The sequence below is a fragment of the Petaurus breviceps genome, unplaced genomic scaffold (genome assembly GCF_028583685.1).
Source record: "Petaurus breviceps papuanus isolate PSGF00001 unplaced genomic scaffold, PetGlider_PUasm1.0 90654, whole genome shotgun sequence".
Taxonomy (NCBI): domain Eukaryota; kingdom Metazoa; phylum Chordata; class Mammalia; order Diprotodontia; family Petauridae; genus Petaurus; species Petaurus breviceps.
The window spans coordinates 6,933,412-6,954,174 of NW_027187301.1; the positions used below are offsets into that span (position 1 = coordinate 6,933,412).

General features: G+C 38.9%; 1 protein-coding gene across 2 annotated transcripts; it reads right to left on the reverse strand.

Annotated features, from left to right (window-relative positions):
- Positions 1-549: 549 nt before the first annotated feature.
- Positions 550-20,214, reverse strand: LOC138143758 (galactose-3-O-sulfotransferase 2-like). 2 transcript variants are annotated; one of them, XM_069065037.1, is made up of 4 exons: positions 20,058-20,214; positions 4,104-4,214; positions 2,555-3,425; positions 550-2,155 (listed from the first exon to the last, which is right to left on the reverse strand). In XM_069065037.1, exons 1-4 carry the CDS (start codon positions 20,069-20,071, stop codon positions 1,295-1,297), a joined length of 1,857 nt encoding a protein of 618 aa, XP_068921138.1. In that variant the 5' UTR covers positions 20,072-20,214; the 3' UTR covers positions 550-1,294. The 2 variants fall into 2 exon arrangements, with proteins under 2 accessions (XP_068921138.1, XP_068921139.1); XM_069065038.1 differs by having other exon boundaries at positions 19,967-20,097.
- Positions 20,215-20,763: the final 549 nt, after the last annotated feature.

Sequence of the window (20,763 nt, forward strand, 5' to 3'; positions counted from 1 at the left end):
TGACCCCCCCCCAAACAGCTCTTTAAATTACAGACAATTTGCTAATCTCAATCATTGGAGGAAATTTCCATACAGGGAATATCCCACATTGCAATAACACAGGTCTGGATGTAAATATATACATTCTCTCTTATAAGATCACTTTAGGTGTGTGAACATGCTATGTATTTCCTTTTTTCTTTTTATCTTTTAACCTCAGTATTCTGAAGAATGGGAATTACTAATGTCACAGAGCCATGATAACCTCTGGTGAAGATCTCCACTCTCTTGAGAGAGCGACTGTGTAAGAATTGGCAGACATTTGAAAACAGCTTTGCAAGCTGGGGCAAACAATGGGTGAATCATATTTGTCTGCTTTCTTTCCTGATTTGCTGAGCAAATAGTCCAGAGTATCTGAGTTCTCCATGGGGTAGCAAAGATACTGATCCAGCTAGGCAAAAGAGAGATTATTTCTAGGCTCGGGAACTGTTTTAAAGGTTCATCCTCCCCTTTTATGACAATTTATATCTTCATCAGTTTTAAAAAGAAAACCAAGGATGATGCCAAGAAAATGTTAAGATAAAAGTCTTTAATAGGCAGCACACATTTTTTTCATCTCCTGGTGGCAGTGGACTTTTCCAACTAATTGTAATTTTTAGACATCGATATTGGACTTTTAAATTTTTATGCTTTCCCTGCCGCCCCCAATCACCTTCATCAAGTAATCAACTATTCACTTTTTAAATGGTCATGACAGTTTTCTATATCTGGTCACCAACTCTGTTATGGGTCTACTTGAAGACCATGGTCTTATTTTAGTCTTAGCATAAACCTGTGGCAGGTAGAGGGTACATATGTCCTTTAGTCTAATGTTTGGGATGGAGCATTCAATATTATATATTTAATCTCAAATATTCTGAGTATTTTGAGGAATCTGAAGTCTATTTTTTTTAGCACTTTGAAATGAATAAACTGTAATTTCCTTCTCTTATTAGGAAAAGAGAACGGAGAAAATCCAAGTTTCTGTTTGGTTGAGAGCATTCACACCCATGTTCAACTTCTAAAGAGTCCCATGTGTGTTTAGTTCACTGTTTCACATTTCCAGCTGATGACTACACAGTTGTTCATCCTGTTATCTACTGCAGATTGTAAATTATGCAACTAATGTTGTTCAGTACTCAGCTGAGTATGTAGTACACGTGAACCTTGTAAGCATAATTGCTTTATGCTGATGGCCTGTAAGAGCCCATGTCAGTACCCTCTCCTGATTCTTCATCAGCCAAAGCTTGGATCAGAAAAGAGATGCTTAAGATCTTTAGGCATGGCCCTTGAAGGGTCTCTGCTTCTTCATGTGGTGGGCCTTGGAGTCTTTCTTTGCCTGCCTGAGCTGGAGGGCTTTTTGGGGAAACTGTCTCTTGTATAACCTCTCACTGTACTGTAGTTCAGGCATGACAAGACTCTGGCAGGCCTGTTTTGTTGCCTTGTCCAGCCCATGCTTTAAGTTGTAGCCAAGAATTCTAGCTTTGCCATACTGTAAAGGGGCTAGCAATTTGTCCTGGATCTCCCAGGAGTGGACACTTTGCTCACCCTGGAGGCAGGTCTTTGCCAGTTGCTTTCGCCGCTTCCTCAGGGCAGTTACCTCTTGCTGCAGGTACTCCCTGCCCATGCTCTGGTTAATTCTTTCCCAGAAGGTATGATTGAAATGAAGGTAGAGTTCCCAGTCCAGCTTGTTCCAACTCTTGATCTTCTGAATGGTGGTAGAAGATAGTGGGGAACGGTAAGAAGCATCTTGCTGATTAATGGGGAACGACACTACATCATCTAGGCTCCAGCAGAGGGCGTCTTTTAGCAGTACCATTGATTCATCAAAATACTCTGCAATCAAGATAAGATCAAATTGGTTTTCGATGATCTGGGCTAGCAGTTGGGTGTGCTGGGTGGAGACCTTTCCATTGTGGTTGAAACCAAAGTCAAAGGCCATGAGATTTCGGCCATAATGACTGTCAGGCCTCAGGGGATTATAGAACTTGCTTGTGTGGTTCAAGAAGTCATCCAGGTTCTTGGCTTTGAAAAAGGACGAGCTGGCCTTGAAGTACATGAAGGATGATTCCATGAGATGAATGGGATTTCGGAGGATGGAGAAGTAGAACGTGTCATTTGGCATGACCCTCTGGACCTGGAAAAAGAAAGTCAAGGTGAGGAAAATGATCCAGGGAAATGGATTCTTATTGGCTGGAGGAGGGATTTAGGTTAAAGAGCTGGAAAAACTTCCTAGCTAAGCATTGTTTGACACAATAAGGTCTTTCCTAGAAGGTCTTTAAAAATAGAGTTGTCTTCCTCTGTTTGGAAACAACCCTAACTGTTGGAGGCCCCTTCTAGCTCTAAGATTTGTGATGCAGAGAAGGTAAGTGATTTGTGAGCAAGGTCACATAAATGTCAGTGGAGGGAGATTCAAACCAAAATCCACTGACTCTAAAGTCATTGTGATTTCTGAGTGACTTGTGGACATGAACTCAAGAGGGAAAGCCAGCATTATTTTCTCCTCTGCTCCCCTTTCTAAACTGCCGAGACTCACCTCTGTTTGCAGGAACCTCATGTGGTGGCACATGATGTCAAAAGAAGACCTTGTGCCATCTTTGAACCCCTCCACCACCTCGGCCACAAAATGGAAAGGATAGAAGAGCTGGCTGAACTGGTCGATGGGAAGAGCAAAAGTGAGATTTCGTTGCTCTCCAAAACGGAAGAGGATGTTCATGATGGTGCTGCTGGCGCTCTTGTGGACTTTCAGGAAAAAGATGTGGGTCTTGGGTGTGCAGGCTGCCTCACGGGAAGAGGCAGGGCCATCTGGCAAACCAGGGGTCAGCAAAGGGGAAACTGGAGTCTTGGGCCTCGGAAGCTGACCTTTAAAAGCCTTTGGCCTGGATAGAGGCACTTCCATCACTCTTCCTTGAGGCTGGGCCCTCGTGGTGTCTACTAGATTAGTTAACAGTTCACCATCTCTTTGTCCTGTGCCCTGAGGAGGATTCTGTTGGGACTCACCTGCTGAGTCAGCCATCTCCATTTTCTTCCCTGGTTCTCTTTCTCTATTTGTGATGTGTGCAGCCTTGGGAAGGGGCCCAGAGCTCTTGATCTGAGGGGTGCCCTCAGCTGCTTTTTTAGAGGACCACGATGAAGGATGTGGCTGCCTGGAGGTGTAAGAAAGCCACCTTAGATCATCTGAGGCATTCTCTTCTGGGGAGCTCAGGTCATTCTGAAGTTGCAAAGTAGGATTGAATGCTTGGTTGTGCTTCATTCTTCGAGAGGAGACTCGAGCTGGGGTTGTTTCAGTATGACTGATTGGGATACTGCTCAAGGGGTGAGGAGACAATGTTTTCTTCAAAAGCTGGGATGTCCCTTGGAGATTGATATTTTGCTGAAGTTTGAGATGTTTGATTTTCTGTTTGCAACTGTAGTTATAAAGTGAGATGATCAGTGTTTTGAACAAACCCAATAATGACAATAACTGACAGTTATATGAGCAAAGCTCTTTTCCAACTATGAAGTTTGAGACTCAATACCATGGAGCCTTACAGTGACTCCTTGAGGTAGTAATCTCATCCCCATTTAGGGAAACTGAGGCTCAGAAAGTTTAAACAACAATAGCTTGTGTTTCTACAGTTTCTACAGGGTCACACAACTTGCAAAGTACTTTCCATATATTATCTCACTTGATCTTCACAATATCCTTGAGATGTAGGTGTTTTTCTTTATGACCCCCATTTTAAGGTTGAAGAAATAGATGCTGAGAGAGGCTCAGTGTCTTCTCCGAGGTCACATAGCTATTAAGTGTCACAGGGAAATGTGAACCCAGACCTGCCTGACTCCTAGCTCAGATTTCTGTCCTTTAGACCATGCTGCCTGGGTTTTTTTTCTACCTGGTTGTCTCATGCCTTCCAGCCCTTGGATCCTGTGGTTCTCCTTCTCTTGAAAGTCTGACTTTTTTATGTACCTCTTTAAAATGTGATTATAGGACTGTGGGGTGCTTGGACCTGCATTGGTTATAGCACAAGTGTGACATCCTGTGACATAGGACAAGATGGCCCTTGTACTCTTGGCTCAGACTGTGTTCCCCATTCCCATATTACCTTATCTGTTGGAGTTTTCCCACCATTTGGAGAGAAATGCAGAGGATGCTGACGAAAATGATAAGAATCCAGAATCTCCCAAGCTGCCTCTTGGGCACCAGTTGGGCCTTTCTATGGAAAAAAATCAAGCAGGCAAACAAAAATTCAGGGTTGAATCTTATTTTTTTAAAAATAACAATATAGGGGTGGCTAGATGGCACAGCGAATAGAGCACTGGCCCTGGAGTCAAGAGGACTTGAGTTCAAATCCAGCCTTAGACACTTAACACAAAAAAAACTAGCTGTGTGACCTTGGGCAAGTCACTTAACCCCAATTGCCCTACCTTCTCCCCTCCAAAAAAAAAAACCCCAAAAAAATCACAATATAATTTTTTTTTAAAGCAATTGGGGTTAAGTAACTTGCTCAAGGTTACATGGCCAGTTATTTCTGGGTGTGGTGCTAAGTATCTGAGCCTGGATTCGATCCCAGGTTATCCCAACTCTGGGGCTGGTGCTCTTACTCACTGTGCTACCTGGCCGCCCCCAATATAAATTTTTTTTACAATTGTTAGGAATAACTTAGTAAAATCTCTCCTTCAACATGTTCCTATCTGTCAAATATACTTTCCCCATTCCCCTTGAGTTTGCCTTACATTTATTTTGCCTGTACTTGTAAATGTACCTGTTATCTCCCCGACATATTTTTGTTTATAAAAAAAAAAAATCAAATTAAAAAAATTTACATCCCAGGAATTTCTTGTTCACTCTTAGATACTGGTCTTTAATTTGCTTTTCAGATAATAGAAGTTGCTAAAAGGTCTCATTTTGTTTAAGTGCCAGGAATGCAGTAGATAAGAGGAGGCTCAATGTTAGGCTCTTATCTATATGGAGTTTTACATAATTAAAAGCACCTGGATTACAGACCAACCTCCACAGTCAATGATTTATTAATATCACTGGCTCCACCTCCTCACCTGTTTTCCTTAATGCCACCAAGGCCTTTTTCTAAATGCCAGGAAATGTGCTTTCCAAGGCAACCCTCTGTTTAAAGAAGATAAGGTCACAGGGGGACTCAAGAAAGGACTTTTCATTGCATAGAAGGTTGATTTTGACCTAGAGTTAGCTGAGAAAAGTAACTGAAATGGAGACCTTCCCAAGGCACCTCAGACAAAGAAATGGCCCAGCCCTGAGGCCCCATGGAGCCTTAGAGCCCCTAAAGACCTGAGAACTTCTCTAAGTATTTGGCCTTGGAAATGTTTGATTCTAAAAACTCCATGGCCACATCCTTCTGAGTTGTGATACAGAGGATTGAACACTGACTTTGGGGTGGAGTGATGCGGGTTCAAATCTCCCTCTGATGCTTACTCCTTACGTGGGGGTAGAATAGATCAGGAGAAGCTTCATGGAGGATGTGGGACTCCAGTTGGGCTGCACTGAGGGACATTATTTGATGAGCTCTAATTATTAGGAAGTTGCTCCTGACGCCAAATCTACTACAACTTTGACCTGTTGTAACTCCTAGTTCTGGCCTCAGAAGTCAGACAGAACGAGGCAAATTTCCCTTATTGTTGTTCAGTTGTTTCAGCTGAGTTTGGCTCTCCATGACCCCATCTGGTGTTTCCTTGGCAAAGATACTGGACTGGTTTGTCATTTCCTTCTCCAGCTCATTTTACAGATGAAGAAACTGAGGCAAGCAGAGTTGAATTTAACTCTATCCATTGAACCATCTAGTTGCCCTGCCTAGCACATAATAAGCCCTTGTGGTTTGTCCTTCATTTTTGAAGCCAACCAATGACATCGCAGTATGATGTTATGACTTGGACATGAATTATAGAGTTGCATGAAGTCGTCAGCCTCACACTCTATTCCAGGGTCACTGAAATCCAGTGGCAAAACAAAAGTCAAGACAACTGGCAACGCCTGGAATGCAGTGGATGATCTTGGTGTCTTTGATATCTGACCCAGCTCTAAGCTCTCCACAGTGTCTGCTTCAGCCACCTTCATGGCCTTTGGAACAAATTGTTGTCATCCACCCATGCTGGGGGGGGAAGTTTTCAAATGCTTGGGTTAGACACCTCCCTAATTCACTGATGGGTTCAGTTACCCTCAACCTGGTTTAACCCATCTGCCAAGATGGTTTACCAGGGTGCGGCCACTGGGCAGGCCACAGCTTCTGGGAGCCACAGGTGAGAGTTGGGTGAATTAGGTATTCACCAAAGGGAGATGAACAGCCCCGAAAAGGGCTCAGCAGCCCTCCCACCAGAGGTGCTAGTCTTCCCTGAATACCCCATCCATCCCAATAATCCCTTAATAAATACCTGTTGACTGACTAACTATTGAATTTCTCCACTGAAGACCCCTTCTGTTTGGGGGCTGCTCTGAGCCTATTATGTTACATGCCTTTCTATAATTCTGGTCAGCAGGATATGGTCTATCAGCATTATTCAGTTCAACAGACATTCATCAAGGGTCCACTTATCAAGTAGAAAACTTGTCACAGGTTGCTCTACATGATCCATTTAGTTTTCATAGCAACAGTATGCACCCCTAATCCCAACGAGCATTCTGCTGATTTATGCCCTTGATCACAACAGGTACCTGGAAAAAGAAGTATGTATGAATCAATGCCCACCTGTTACAGGCGGGCCTGACTCCAGTATTTTGTTAGTTTAGGTTGGAACTTGGGACTGGAGAGATGAGACACTAATAAGTTATTAAACAGTTAACCAAAGGAGATTAACTTTGCTTTAACACAGCAAGGACATATAACAAGGATACAATAGCACTTAGTTTCTGTAGGACACTCCTGTATTTCTCTTCCCCCTCCCCCCACTTTTTCTTTATATGGAAACACTAAATACAGAGACTACTATTGCCTTCATATATCCACCAATTTATAAGGGCTGACTTCACATGGAAGAAACTTCATCATGTCTTTAGATTACCTGAAAACGAGGAAGGCAGGGGCCAATCAGTTCCCTAAGCCAGTTTTTTTTTGTTTTTTTTTTTTTTGTCTCTTAAGGAATTCTAATCCCTGTTTGGGAAAGGGAGTGTTTGGGAAAGGAGGTGGGCAAGGGAGAGAACTCTGGTCCTGTCACGACACTTAGCACTATTATTGGGAAAATCATCTTGGGAAAATAACTTGTATTCTAGATTAGATTAAACTCTTATTAAGAGCTTGCTAGGTACCAGGGCACTATGCTAAACATGGGAAATACAAATATGAGATACCCTTTGACCTCAAGGAGCCCAATGGGGGGAAAAATATTTTTGATTAGTTGAAATATTATAATTCAGGGCCTTTAAAATTCAATAGAGTTATGAATGCTTAAAAAAAAAAAGCAACCTAGGACTTTCCACTAATGGAAAGGAATCCTAGAGCTGGAAAGGACCTCTGTAGCCATCCAGGCCAGTCTTCTTGTTTTACAGATAAGGCAACAAGGCCAAGAAAGGTTAAGGTCCCACAGGAAGTAAATGCCAGAGGAAGGATTGGATGCTACAGCCCTTGTTCTTCCTACAGTTACACTGACATTGAACCAAAGTTGAAAACAAATGACACTAGATTTCAGACTGACACTTGACTTGTCTTGCTTACTTACCCTTATCCTTAAGCCTTTGCTGATACTTGTACTTAAGGCTGAACCTGACCTTGGCTCTGCCCCCTGCCCCCCACCCCTCCTCCAGGCAGTGCTCCAACCCTGAAACTTAATTATTTAACTTCTGACTGCCTGAGTTCCTTCATGTATGGAATGGGGATAATTTATTAGGATAACCTATTAGGATAATTAGGATAACCTATTTCCCAGGTGATTGTAGGGCTAAATTGAAATGATATTTGTAAAGTACTTTGCAAATCTTAAAGGGCCAAAAAAATCTATTGCTATTGCTATTACTTTTACTATTTCTATTATTTTTACTATCACTATTACTATGACTTTATTGCTTTTACTATTGTTATTATTTTTACTTTATAAATAAAAGTATTACTATCACTTTTTTACTATGAATATTACTATTACTTTTACTATGATTATCACTTTTTATTACTTTTACTATCACTAATAATATGACTTTTACTATTACTATGACTTTTATTATTATCACTATTGATTTATAAATAAAAGTATTACTATCATGATTACTTTTGCTTTTACTTTATTGCTATTACTGTCACCATTACTTTATAAATAAAACTATTACTATATTACTTCATTACTATGACTATCAGTATTAATATGACTTTTACTATTACTATGATTTTTACTTTTACTATCACTATTGCTTTATAAATAAAAGCATTACTATCATTATTACTACTATTACTTTTACTATGATTATTACTTTTACTTTATTACTATTACTATCACTTATATTATGACTTTTACTGATCATCACTATTACTTTATAAATAGAAGTATTACTATCACTACCACTATTACTTTTTTACTATCATTATTACTATGACTTTTACTATGATTTTACTATTACTATCACTTTATAATTAAAAGTATCACTATCACTATTACTGTTACTTTTACTTTATAATTAAAAGTAGTACTATCACTTTTACTTTTTTACTATGATCATTACTGTTACTTTTACTATTATTGTTACTTTTGCTATTATTGTTGCTTTTGCTTTTGTTATTACTGTTATTGTTGTTCTGTGCCTCTGATGGCCTCCTGCCTCTCACTTCCATTTCAAGGGAAGGCAGTGGAGGCTGTGAGTCAGGAGTCCTGACCAGGAAGGGGCATTGGGGATATCCTGGTCAATGAATTGGGAACTCCCTAAAGTCCCCTCTGGCAGGAAAATCATCTTGCCTATTTATTTTGTGTCTTTTTATCCCTCTATAGCCAACAAGATTAGTTGTTTTTTTAGGCTTCTGACCTGGCCCCACTCCAAATGAGGGGAATTTATGTTTGATGTGAGTCTCATTTTTTTTTTTTAATTTTAATTTTTTGCTTTTTGGAGGGCAATTAGGGTTAAGCGACTCTTATTCTGCCACTTTTTGATGTTTAGGTCGTAGAGATAGATTTTCCCCATAAGTCAACCTTACAAGAGAGCTCAATAACAGTCCTCTTCAAGTGCTATTTGGTAAGGATCTGTCACTTTTTCAACAAAGCCCAGCAGCTAATGCTAGAGAGCTTACCCCATTAGTGGGGCTGACTGATGCACTTGGTTATATCCCATCGGGGTTATTGTTTGATTGTTTGATTATGCTGATATCCTAGGCCTCCAGCTGTACATTTCCTGGCCCCTGCTCAGTGAGCTTGGCCTCTAGGCAGTCTGACCATCCTATATCAGTAGTAATGCCTGCTCTCATCTCATTTTCCAGGTGTGAATCAGGGCATCACCCAATTGATCTTGATGTGGTCCCCCTACTTTAGAAATACAAAGGCTGCCCACCTGTAGATTTGTGTTTGGAGCAGCACGGACCAGGTCCACTCATCATACTCACTCCTCCCCCTCTCGAAAAGCTTATAGATGTGGCTTGGTCACTCGGGATGGCTGTCTGCTATCTTTCCCATTCAATCAATGTGTTGGATGTCCACACAACTAGAGGAGGAATAGTGATTTGCTGTGGCAGACTTGGAGGCTGTAGCTTCATGGCAGATGGGTCTGCCCATTCCAGGAGGTCTGGCCCGAGTCCTCCTCTTTTTCCATGATGCCTCTGAAGCACTACATGAAGCTTTTCCTAATGCCCCCAACTACCTGTGCCCTCCTTCCATAACTGCCTTGGGTTTATTTTCTCAAGTTATTCTGTATAAAGTCACATATAACAACAAACAACAATAGCTAGCATTTATATGGCACCTACTATGTACCACACACTATGCTAAGCACTGTATCTCATTTGATCTTCACAAAAAGCCCTGCTATTATTATCCTAATTTGGTCACACAGCTGATAAGTATATAGCACCTACTGTGTGCTAGGATTCATACTAAGCACTTTATACCTATTATCTCAGTGGATTCTCACAACAATCTTGGGAAGTAGCTGCTATTATACAATTAAGGAAACTGGGGTAGACTAGAGGTTACATGACTTGCCCAGGGTCACACAGCTAATAAATATCTTAGTCTGGATTCAAACTCAGGTCTTCCTGACTCCAAGCCTAGTCTACTATCCACTATGCCACATATGTGCTTCCCCTCTTAGAATGTAAACTCTCCCATTAAAGTGTAAGCAGCCAGGTGGTGCAGTGTAGAGTGCTGGGCCTGGAGTCAGGAATGTTGAGACATTTACTAGCTGCATGACCCTGGCCAAATCACTTAACCTCTGCCTCAGTTTTCTCAGTTTAAAAATGGGGTTTATAATAGTTGGTTGTTGTGAAAATCAACTCAGATAATATTTTTAAAACACGCAGAAGAGTGCCTGGAACATAGCAGGCACCTACTAACTGCTTGTTCCCTTCCTTTCTTTGTGGATAGGGATTGCTTCATTCTTCGTCATTTGTATCCCTAGCACTTTGCACAGTGCCTGTCTGGTACATAGTAGGAGCTCTGTAAATGCTTATTGATTGATAGCTCTGGGTTCTTTAGCATTGACCAGGATGTCATAATGATGCTTTGACATGGTCTTTCCCCTTTCATTATGCCAAGTTTTCCAGTCAATGTCTTTTCAGTGAATTGAAGACAATGAAAACCTTGTTTCCTCCAGAGAACACGTCTGTGTTTGACGTTGGATCCTAGCATTCTAGAATTTCTCTTCCTGAGACCAGTTAGTTTAGATGATTGCCAGGCTTCTTCATAGTTTATTTATTTATGAGGTGAGGGATGGACTAGATGACCTCTGGAATTGCCCTTCCTTCTAGCCTAGTGACCTCATGTTTTCAAGTTAGAAGTTTAGGAATGTTGCCATCTAGGTTCTAACGTCCAGCTCTGGTGCTGCTCAGGGATACCATCATCGGCTTCTAGTTTGAGCTCTTTCTTTCTCCCCTCTGGATAGTGGGCACTTCCCACTTACTTCTCCATATTGGAATTTCTTTGATTTATTCCTTTTCCTTCCCTGCTTTCCATCCCCATCAATGTATTGATTTTGGTTGGCACATATGGCAGAGGATGGCTTGAAACAGTTTTTAAATGTGTTTGGTGAGTGCAGATGTGAGCACATGGGTGTTTCTGTTGGGTCCATTCCAGGAAAATAACATGTGTACTATTAGACCAAGTTACTAGAGGGATAGCAAACCTTGCAACAGGATGTCTTTATACCAACAGTTCCTCTCTCCATCACATGCTAATTTTGAGCTAATATCTCAGACTTCAGAGTACCACAAAGTTGTCCCACTTGGAAGTCTTTGTAAAGTGCTGAATTGGAGATGAGATGCTCTAGAGGCAAAAAGGTCAAGCTGTGGCCAAGTAATAGGAGAACCTGGAGATTCTTACTATTATTATCATCAGGAAGATTGCCCAGGTATCCCTTGCTGCTAAGTCAGCTATGCCATAACATGCCCTGAGTCTAGCAAGACTCAGGCTTCCTTTGCTCTCTCTTCCTGCCTACTCCCAAGAGATGATGTTTTTCTTCAGTTGTTTTGGTCACAACTTTGGGGTTTTCTTGGCAAAGATACTGGAATGGTTTGCCATTTTCTTCTCCAGTTTATTTTACAGATGAGAAGACTGAGGCAAACATGGTTAAATGACTTGCCCACAGTCACACAGCTAGCAAGTATCTGAGGCCAGACCAGAACTCAAGAAAATGAGTCTTCCTGACTCCAGGCCTGGCACTCTATCCATTGTGCCACCTAGTTGCCTCCCAAGAGATGTACCCAGAATAAAATAAAGAATATGTGCTTTCTTTCCTTTTTGCCTAACATAGATTGCTATAGTGGAGTCAGTGGAACTAGTTTGAATTCTAGATTGGCTACTTACATACTTTCTTTGTGATCAAGAGCAAGTCACTTAATTGATGCCTGTGTCCTCACATTTGAAATGAAGATTCCTTTCCTGCTCTAAATCCTATGTTCCCAGTTGTTACCTGACTCCATAGGATAATCAACCATTTGTAAGCTTTTCAGATTTTTCCCCTTTCTGAGGAAGTCAGACAATTAGAGTATGTTCAAAGACCTCATTCTTCCCCACCATTTAACAATGGGCTTATGAATAATGATAATCCTTCAGATTTATCTAGCACCTTTCTTCTGGAAACTCAGAATCAATTAATACTAATAGTATTCTAGATAAGAGTAGAGAGGAAGGGCCAAATGTAGGCAAAATAGTTAAGTCAATTACATGTTATGTTTTCTTCTGTACCTTCTCACTTCTGTTTTTGACATACTCCTCTCTCCTAATACCTCACAAATGCCCAGTCCCCTCATGCTGCTCCCCTGGCTGTTCAGAGTCTCCCCTTTGAGGTAGGTTTATATCATAGTGTCCTATAATGCTAGTCTGTGGAGATGTTATAATGAAAAGAGCACTGCATTCTGAGACAGAAGATCATCTTGAATGGCAACATGTGGCCTTAAGTAAGTCAGTTTCCCTTCTCTGGGCTTTGGTTTCCTCATCTAAAAAATGAGTGGATGAAGGACAAGCAAAGATGACAGAATATGAAGGAGTAGAACAGCCCAGGTCCAAGCAACTATGCCAACCCAAACCAAGGAAGAGAACTAGATACTGAAGGTGATTGGGAAATCCAAGGAGGAACTGTGGTGGCCCATTTTTCCAGCCCCAAACTGTGGATTATTCTAGTAAGAAGAGTCACCAGCACAGGGACAGTGACCAGACCTGCAGCTCTGTTACCTTAACCCTGGAGAGGATCCTTGATTTAGCCCATTTTAGCATAGCCAAAGTTGGTACTAGATAAACTCTAAATTTCCTCTAAATTTATAATCCTTTACCTTTCCCATCAAAATACCTGTGCTCCATCAGAACCTTACATCCAGCCAGTTTATAAGTTTTATGAACTACATACATTGCACTAAAAATTTTTTATGCAGGGGAGGCTAGGTGGCACAGTGAATAGAGCACCTGCCCTGGAGTCAGGAGGACCTGAGTTCAAATTCGGCCTCAGACACTTAACACTTACTAGTCATGTGACCTTGGGCAAGTCACTTAACCCCAATTGCCCTGCCCTCCAAAAAGCAAAAAAAAAAAAAAATATATATATATATGTAAATAAATATAAAATGATAAATAATTTTATAAATTCAATAATTAATTCATGCTGGGTGGTGAAGTAGATAGAATCCTGAATTTGGAGTCAGACAACTTGGATTCCAGTCTTGGTTCTTTCAGGTCTAAATTTATGGTTCTAAACTACTTTATCTTGGAAGACCATGGATCTAGACCTGGAAGGCAACTTCAGAGGCCATCTAGGCTAACCTACTAATGTTATAAATTAGAAAATTAGGGCACAGGGGGATTGTGACTTGTTTAAAGTTACACAGAGACTAAGTATTAGAGGTAGAATTTAAACCCAGGTCCTTTGACTCCAGAGGAGTCTCTGCCCTGTGCTATGTTACCTCTCTGGGCCTCTGTTTCTTCATTAGTAAAATGTAATATTTTGGTTTGTTTTATTATTTCTGACTTTATTTTCTCTTGTATCTGTATATATAGTTAAATATTTGTATTAGGGGTGTACTGGTAAGTTTTTAACAATGGATTTTCTGAAAAAAAATATGCTCGACTCACTTTTTTTTTCTTTTTGTAGGGCAATTGGGGTTAAGTGACTTGCCCAAGGTCACACGGTTAGTTTTTGTGTTAAATGTCTGAGGCTGGATTTGAACTCAGGTCCTCCTGACTCTAGGGCTGGTGCTCTACTCATTGCACCACTCAACTCACTTTTATGTTTAATTTGTATGAAAATTCCTTCTTAAATCTAGAGTATACAGTAGATAAAACAATAAAAAAGAAAAATAAATTGAATAAGCCATGAATGAACTTCCAAAGGAAAAATGAAAACTAGGGCTAAATGAATTTACAAGTGAATTCTATCGAATATTTAAAGAACAATTAATCCCTATGCTACATAAACTGAAAAAAAAAAAAGAAAAAAAATAACTGGTTCTACCAAATTTCTTCTCTGATTCAAATCTGGTCTTTACACCTAAAATGGAAAGAGTCAAAAAAGAAAAAAAAACCCCAACAACTATAGACCATTTTTTTTTTTTAAAGCAATTGGGGTTAAGTAACTTGCTCAAGGTTACACGGCCAGGTGTTTCTGGGTGGGTGCTAAGTGTCTGAGCCCGGGATTCGATCTCCAGGTCTTCTCAACACTGGAGCCGGTGCTCTTACTTGCTGTGCTACCTGGCCGCCCCGACCATTTTTTTCTAATGGACTTTGATGTAAAAAAAATTTAAATAAAATGCTAGCAAGGATACTGTAGTAACATCTTATAAAAATTCTACATTATGACCGGTTTGAGCTTATAACTATATAAAATGCAAGGCTAGTATGATACTGGGAAAACTATAAACATAATTGACCAAATTAATAACAAAAATCATATGATTACATCAAAGGATATAGAAAAAGCATTTGACAAGATACATCTATTCCTTTTGAAAATGCTAGACAGCAGGAATAAATAGATCTTTCCTTAACATCATAAGTAATAGCAATCTAAAACCAAGAACTAGCATTATCTATATTGGAGATAAACTTAAGGCCTTTCAAATAAGATCAGGAGTAAAGCAAGGATGTCCATTATCACCATTGTTATTTAATATAGTGTTAGAAATGAAAGCTATAGTAATAATATGAGAAAAAGAAACTGAGGAAATAGGTATAGGCAAAGAAGAAACACAATTATTATTATTATTATTTTGCAGATGATATGATGGTTTGCTTAAAAAATACTTTGCCACACCATAAGTGTCTGAGGCCAGATGTGAACTCATGAAAATGAATCTGCTGACTCCAAGCCCAGCACTTGATCCATGGTGTCACCTCACTACCCAGTAAAAAACTAATTGAAGCAATTTAGAACTTCAATAAAGTTGCAGGGTATAAAATAAACTCATAAGAATCATTAACATTTTAAAGATACAATTAAAAAAAATCCAGCAGGGAAATACAGAGAAATTCCATTTAAAATAGTTACAGATAGTGTAAAATACTTGAGAATCTATCTGAGAAGACACACAAAGAAGAGCTATATGAACACAGTTACAAAAACCCTTTATACAAATAAAGACTGGTCTAAATAATTGGAGAAATTAGTTGCTCATAGGTAGACCAAGTCAATATAATAAAAATGACAATACTACCTAAATTAATTTGCTTATTCAGTGCCATGCTAATCGAACTACAAGTGGATTACTTTATAGAACCAGATAAAATATTGAAATTAATCTGAAATTCATCAAGAATATCAATGGAAGTAATGAATAAAAATGGAAAGGAAGAAGGCCTAGCAGCACCAGATCTCAAATTATATTACAAATTCATAATTGTCAAAATGATTTGGTACTAGTTAAGAAATATGGAGGTTGATCAGTGGAACAGATTAAGTATACAATACACAGGTGCAAACAAGTACAATAGCCTAGTGTTTGATAAACTCAAAGGTCTCATCTGATGGGGCAAGAACTTACTATTCAACAAAAACTTTTGGGAAAACTGGACAGTTGTCTAGTAGAAACTCAAAATAGATGAACATCTCATACCGTACACCAAGACAATCTCCAAATTGGTGCATGATTTAAACATAAAAGGTGGTATCAAAAACAAAGTAGGGGAGCATGGAAGAAATTACTTGGCTATGGGGAAAAGTCACAACCAAGCAAGAAATAAAGGAAGTTCACCAAAGGTAAAATGGACACATCAAATTATGTAAAATTTTGTGCACAAGTAAAACCAGTTCAGTATAAATTGGAAAATTGGAAAAAAAATTTTTTGTCACTAATTTGTTTGATAAAGATCTCATTTTTAATATATATGTATATCTGGAATTCAATTTTATAAGAATAAGATCCCCCAAACTATGGGGATATCCATCAAGAGCTATTCTCCTATAGATAAATATTCAAAGAATATGAACCAGTAATTTTCAGAGGAAGAAATCCAAATAATCAATAGCTGTATGAAAAAGTGTTCTAAATAGTCATTAATCGAAGAAATGCAAATTGAGGCAACTTGAGCTTCTACATTGTGCCTATTGAAGTAGTTAAGTTGATAAAAAAAAAAAAGGAAAACAACAATTTCTAGAAGAGCTGAGGAAAAATAGGTACATTAATGCACCATTGGTGGAAAGCTGTCCAACTATTCTGGAAAGCAATTTGGAGCTATGCCCAAAAAGCTATTAAATTGTATATACCCTTTGACCCAGTGATACCACTACTACTTCTATCCCCCAAAGGGATCAAAGAAAGAGGAAAAGGTCCCATATCTAAAAAATATTTATAACGCCTCTTTTCATGGTGACAAAGAAGAGAAAACTATAGGGGTGTACATCAAATGGAGAATGGCTGAACATGTTACAGCATACAAATGTGATTGAATACTATTGTGCCGTAAGAAATGACAAAAGGAATGGTTTTAGAGAAGTCTGGGAAAATGTGTATGATTTGATGCAAAAGGAAGCGGGCAGATTCAGGAGAAGGATTTATGCAATAACAAAACTATTTTAAAGATAATTAACTGTGAAAGACAAAAATCTTTGGAAGAATTAGGCACTCTGATTACGACAATGACTAACCACAATTCCAGAAGACTAATGATGAAACATGTTTACTTCAAGAGAGAGAGAGAAGAGACTCAAAATACAGATCTAGGCATATGTCTATATAGCTATATCTCTCTCTAGCAATATCCCTATATATATATATATATATATATATATATATATATATAGATACCTGTTTGGAAATGCAGATATAGACATAGATATATCTATCTAGCTACATCTATACATACATACATACACATACTTACATGTTTATGTATATGAACATATATATGTATATATGATATAGCCAGTGTGTCAATTTGCTTTGCTTGATTTACACATGTTTACAATGAGTTTTTTTTCCCTTCCTTCTCAATGGGTGAATGGGAAGGTGGGAGGGAGAGAATGTGGACCTAAAAATAAAGTTGAATTAAAAAAAACAAAAAAGATGATCTCATTTGATCCTCCCAATAACTCTGGGAGGTAAGTGCTATTATTACCTCCATTTTACAGGTGAGGAAACTGAGTTACAGAGCAGTTAAGTGACTTGCCCAGGGTCACACAAATAGTAAGCATCTGTGTGGGCAGATATAAAGTCGGGTCTTCCTGACTCCAAGTCCAGCATTTTATCCACTGTACCATTTAACTTGCCTCAACGAATGTAGAGTTCATAGAAATATACTACTTTAATCAAAGGAATGAATGTCCATGTAAGAGTTCAATAATCATTGCAGAACAATAGGGAAGATATTTTGGGGTCTGCCTAGTCCCCCTAAAATACCACATAGATATCAGCTTACTCAAAAGGGATCCCCAAAGGAATTAAGCAGCAAGTTGGTTCCCCAAAGACAAAACAATGTTGATGCAGAAATGAAGGAGCTCCCTTGTGTTTTTCCTCATAGCTTAGCTTTTTTCTCTGCTGCCAAAGGTACAGTTAAATGGGACCAACTCATGAGAGGCAGGTTGAAGGAGTGAAGAGAGCCTTGGACTTAGATCAGGAGACCCAGATTCAAATTCTAGCTCTAATATTTACTAGCTGTGTAATCACATGAAAGTCACATATCCTCTCCTATTCTCTTTGGGGAATAAAATTTCTTCATCTGTAAAATGGTGATGTTAAAATGTAAAACAATACGTAATTGTGAGCTAATACTATTATCACCTCTCTTTCCCCTCATATACCAACATCAACTCAGAGGTTTGGAAGGGAAAGAGACATTGATTGAGCATATACCCTTAGAGGAGGCTTAATTTTACTTGTAAGATTTTATTCTCTATAAGGTACAGAAAGTGTAAGCCTCCTCCCATTATACATATAAGGAAACTGAGGCCTAGGGGGTTGCATTCTAGGAGGCTTCAGTAGGGTTAATACAAAAATTTAGTTCTTCTAACTCCAGAACTGTTTCTATTGCTTGTGCTGTCTTTATCAGATATGAAAAGTCAGTTAAAAAAATTTCCTATTATATGTTTCCAATTTGCTGTCATCAATCCAAGTTTCAATAAGGAAAAAGTCAATAAGAAGTCAGAAGTTAACTTTGTGCTGTGTAAATATCTATGGGTTTACACTTATTTTTTTTCCTTGGCCCCTCAGTTAATTTATCTCAGGATCCTCAGGAAAGAGAATCAAGAACACCTTACTAGGCACCTTGGCAGTAAAGAGAGGTAAGGAATAGACAGCTCTCTTCCTCTGGAACAGAATATGGACTTTGTCTGATTTTCCAGAGCTTTCTTGCATTAGTAGACTGGAGAAGAATGTGGAATTTCCTCTTTTCACAAGAAAATAAAAAGATCATGGAAGTAGAAACAGAATATGGACTGGAGGAATGGTAGTGTTTGGTGGAGATAGTAGAGAAGTTAGGTTACATTTTTTCCCCCAAAATACCCTTTAACATGGAGGGTCTAATGGAACGCTGAGCTAACTTTTAGGAGGTACCATTTGTGATGAGTTAATGTAGAAAATCTTAATAAATTGAAATATTTCCTTTCTACTTGGTTTGAACAACCTCAGTGAGGCTAGGGCTTGTTTTCTTTTTCAGGCTTCACATTATAGGTAACAGAGAAAGAAATGAAACTTTTCTTTTATTATACTTGTAAAATCAGGGTAAGGGATTTAATGGCCTCTGAGGTCCCTCCTCAAAGTTCCAGATCTTTGATCCTATGATCTAGGGCCAGTATGTCTTAGTGGATAGAGAGTTGGTCCTGGAGCCAGGAAAACTTGGATTCAAATCTCCCACCCTCTGGACATTTGCTGGCTATGTGACCCTGGGAACATCACTTAACTTCTGAGTGCTTTGGGCAACTTAGACCATAAGTTTCAGAGAAGGTACTGAATTGCATCAATAGGTGGAGTTCTTGACTAGGGTGTTCTGATATCCATGAAATCATAGTTCCAGTGCCCATCCCTATGATCTTATATAACTGCTACATTTTCAGGGTTATATGTCATGAAGTTTCATGATAAAGGCTTATCTGAGATAGTGAAATATCTAAACTACAGAATATTTTTAAAGAATTGCAGTTTTATTATTCATTGAACAAATATTATTTTACATAAATAAGCTATTACAATTATAATTTATATCATTTATACATTTAGAATTTACATATAGTTATCAGAATGAAAGTTGGCAGTTAAATCTAGCATTCATTAACCAAAGACCATCTTAGACCTGCTTTAATGAATAATCATTAAAAGTATAAAATCAATACCAAAAAGAAATTTCTGTTAACCATCCCTTCTCAGCTTTTAAAAACCTATTAATTTCCCTTAAAACCCTTTATTTCTTAATGCAAAGTCAAGAAGTTAGTGTGATTTTGAATCAGAGTCTAATGCAAGAAGATCTTTGCCATAAAAGAATTTGAAAAAAACTGAGATGACCCCAATAAGTTACTCTCTGTGATATGGTGAAGGCAGCCAAATACCTGGAATTATTCCTGGTTTCCTTGTAAGTTAATTCACAGCTGCCTAGATGAGTCAGGATCTCAGTATCCGCTTTCTCTGCAACCATATTTCCAGGAGATACAAGATAGGACCCAAACTGATATTTCTTAGGAAAGAAATTTTAAATGACTTCCCCCTTCCATCAACTTGCTAATGACCACCTTTGTTTAAGAAACTAGGCCTGCAACGTGTGTGAATGTGACTGAATGACATGGAATAGAATTTCTTTCCCTCTTCTCTCTTTCCCACCCTCTCTGCCCACTCACTCTGCTTCTTTCTTCTCCTCCTTACCTTCTTTTCTCATTTATACTTTAGCTCTCCTTTTTCTTATTCCTTACCTTCTTAGATTCTGCTCAGAAGAATCACTGTAGTGTGATGGACCTCAAAAGAATGAAATGGAAAAAAGATTTTAGAGCCTCATCTACTTACTTCAATGCATACATGGTGCTTTCTTCTCAGGAGGTGTACCTTTCCCAAGCACTCCCAGGTTAGTCTGTTGTTCCAACACGAATCTATACATATTTAAATAAAGTACAAGACCATTCCTTTCCCTAGAGAGATTAATTGTTCAAATAACTCCTCCTAGTTAATCACAGTTGGAAAGAAACAAATGTGGAATGACCACACACACGTACACGTGCACCATGAAAGCCTGACTAAATCAATTTCATATCTCTTTTGGAGTTTAGAAGAATGACCAATTGTGGCCTTGGGCAATGTTAGGGAGTTGGGTTTTTAAATGTGCCTTAATTTTGCTTTCTGCTTAATGGGGAAGGATAAGGATTGTCCCTATTTCACATGGATGTCATGAAGGGCAAATGGGACAATTTTAATCCATAGCTTAATGCATTGCTGTATTTAGTCTTTGGGCCATGGCATAGTAGTGGTTTGCAGAGGTAGGGCAAGGAGCTAGGAATTAGGATTAGGAAAGTTGGTTAGGCAATGCGAGTAGGTTGTGGCCTAGGAAGCACCTATTAGTTAGCATTTAAGGTAAAATAAGGATCTGGATCCAGATAAGAGGCTTCATGCATGTGTGGGGTGCGTGAAGTGTTCAAGATGACCAGCATCTCTGCTGGAAGGGCTCGCCAAGTTCTTTTTAGGGCTGTTCATCCACTTTTGGTGTCTACCTGGTACT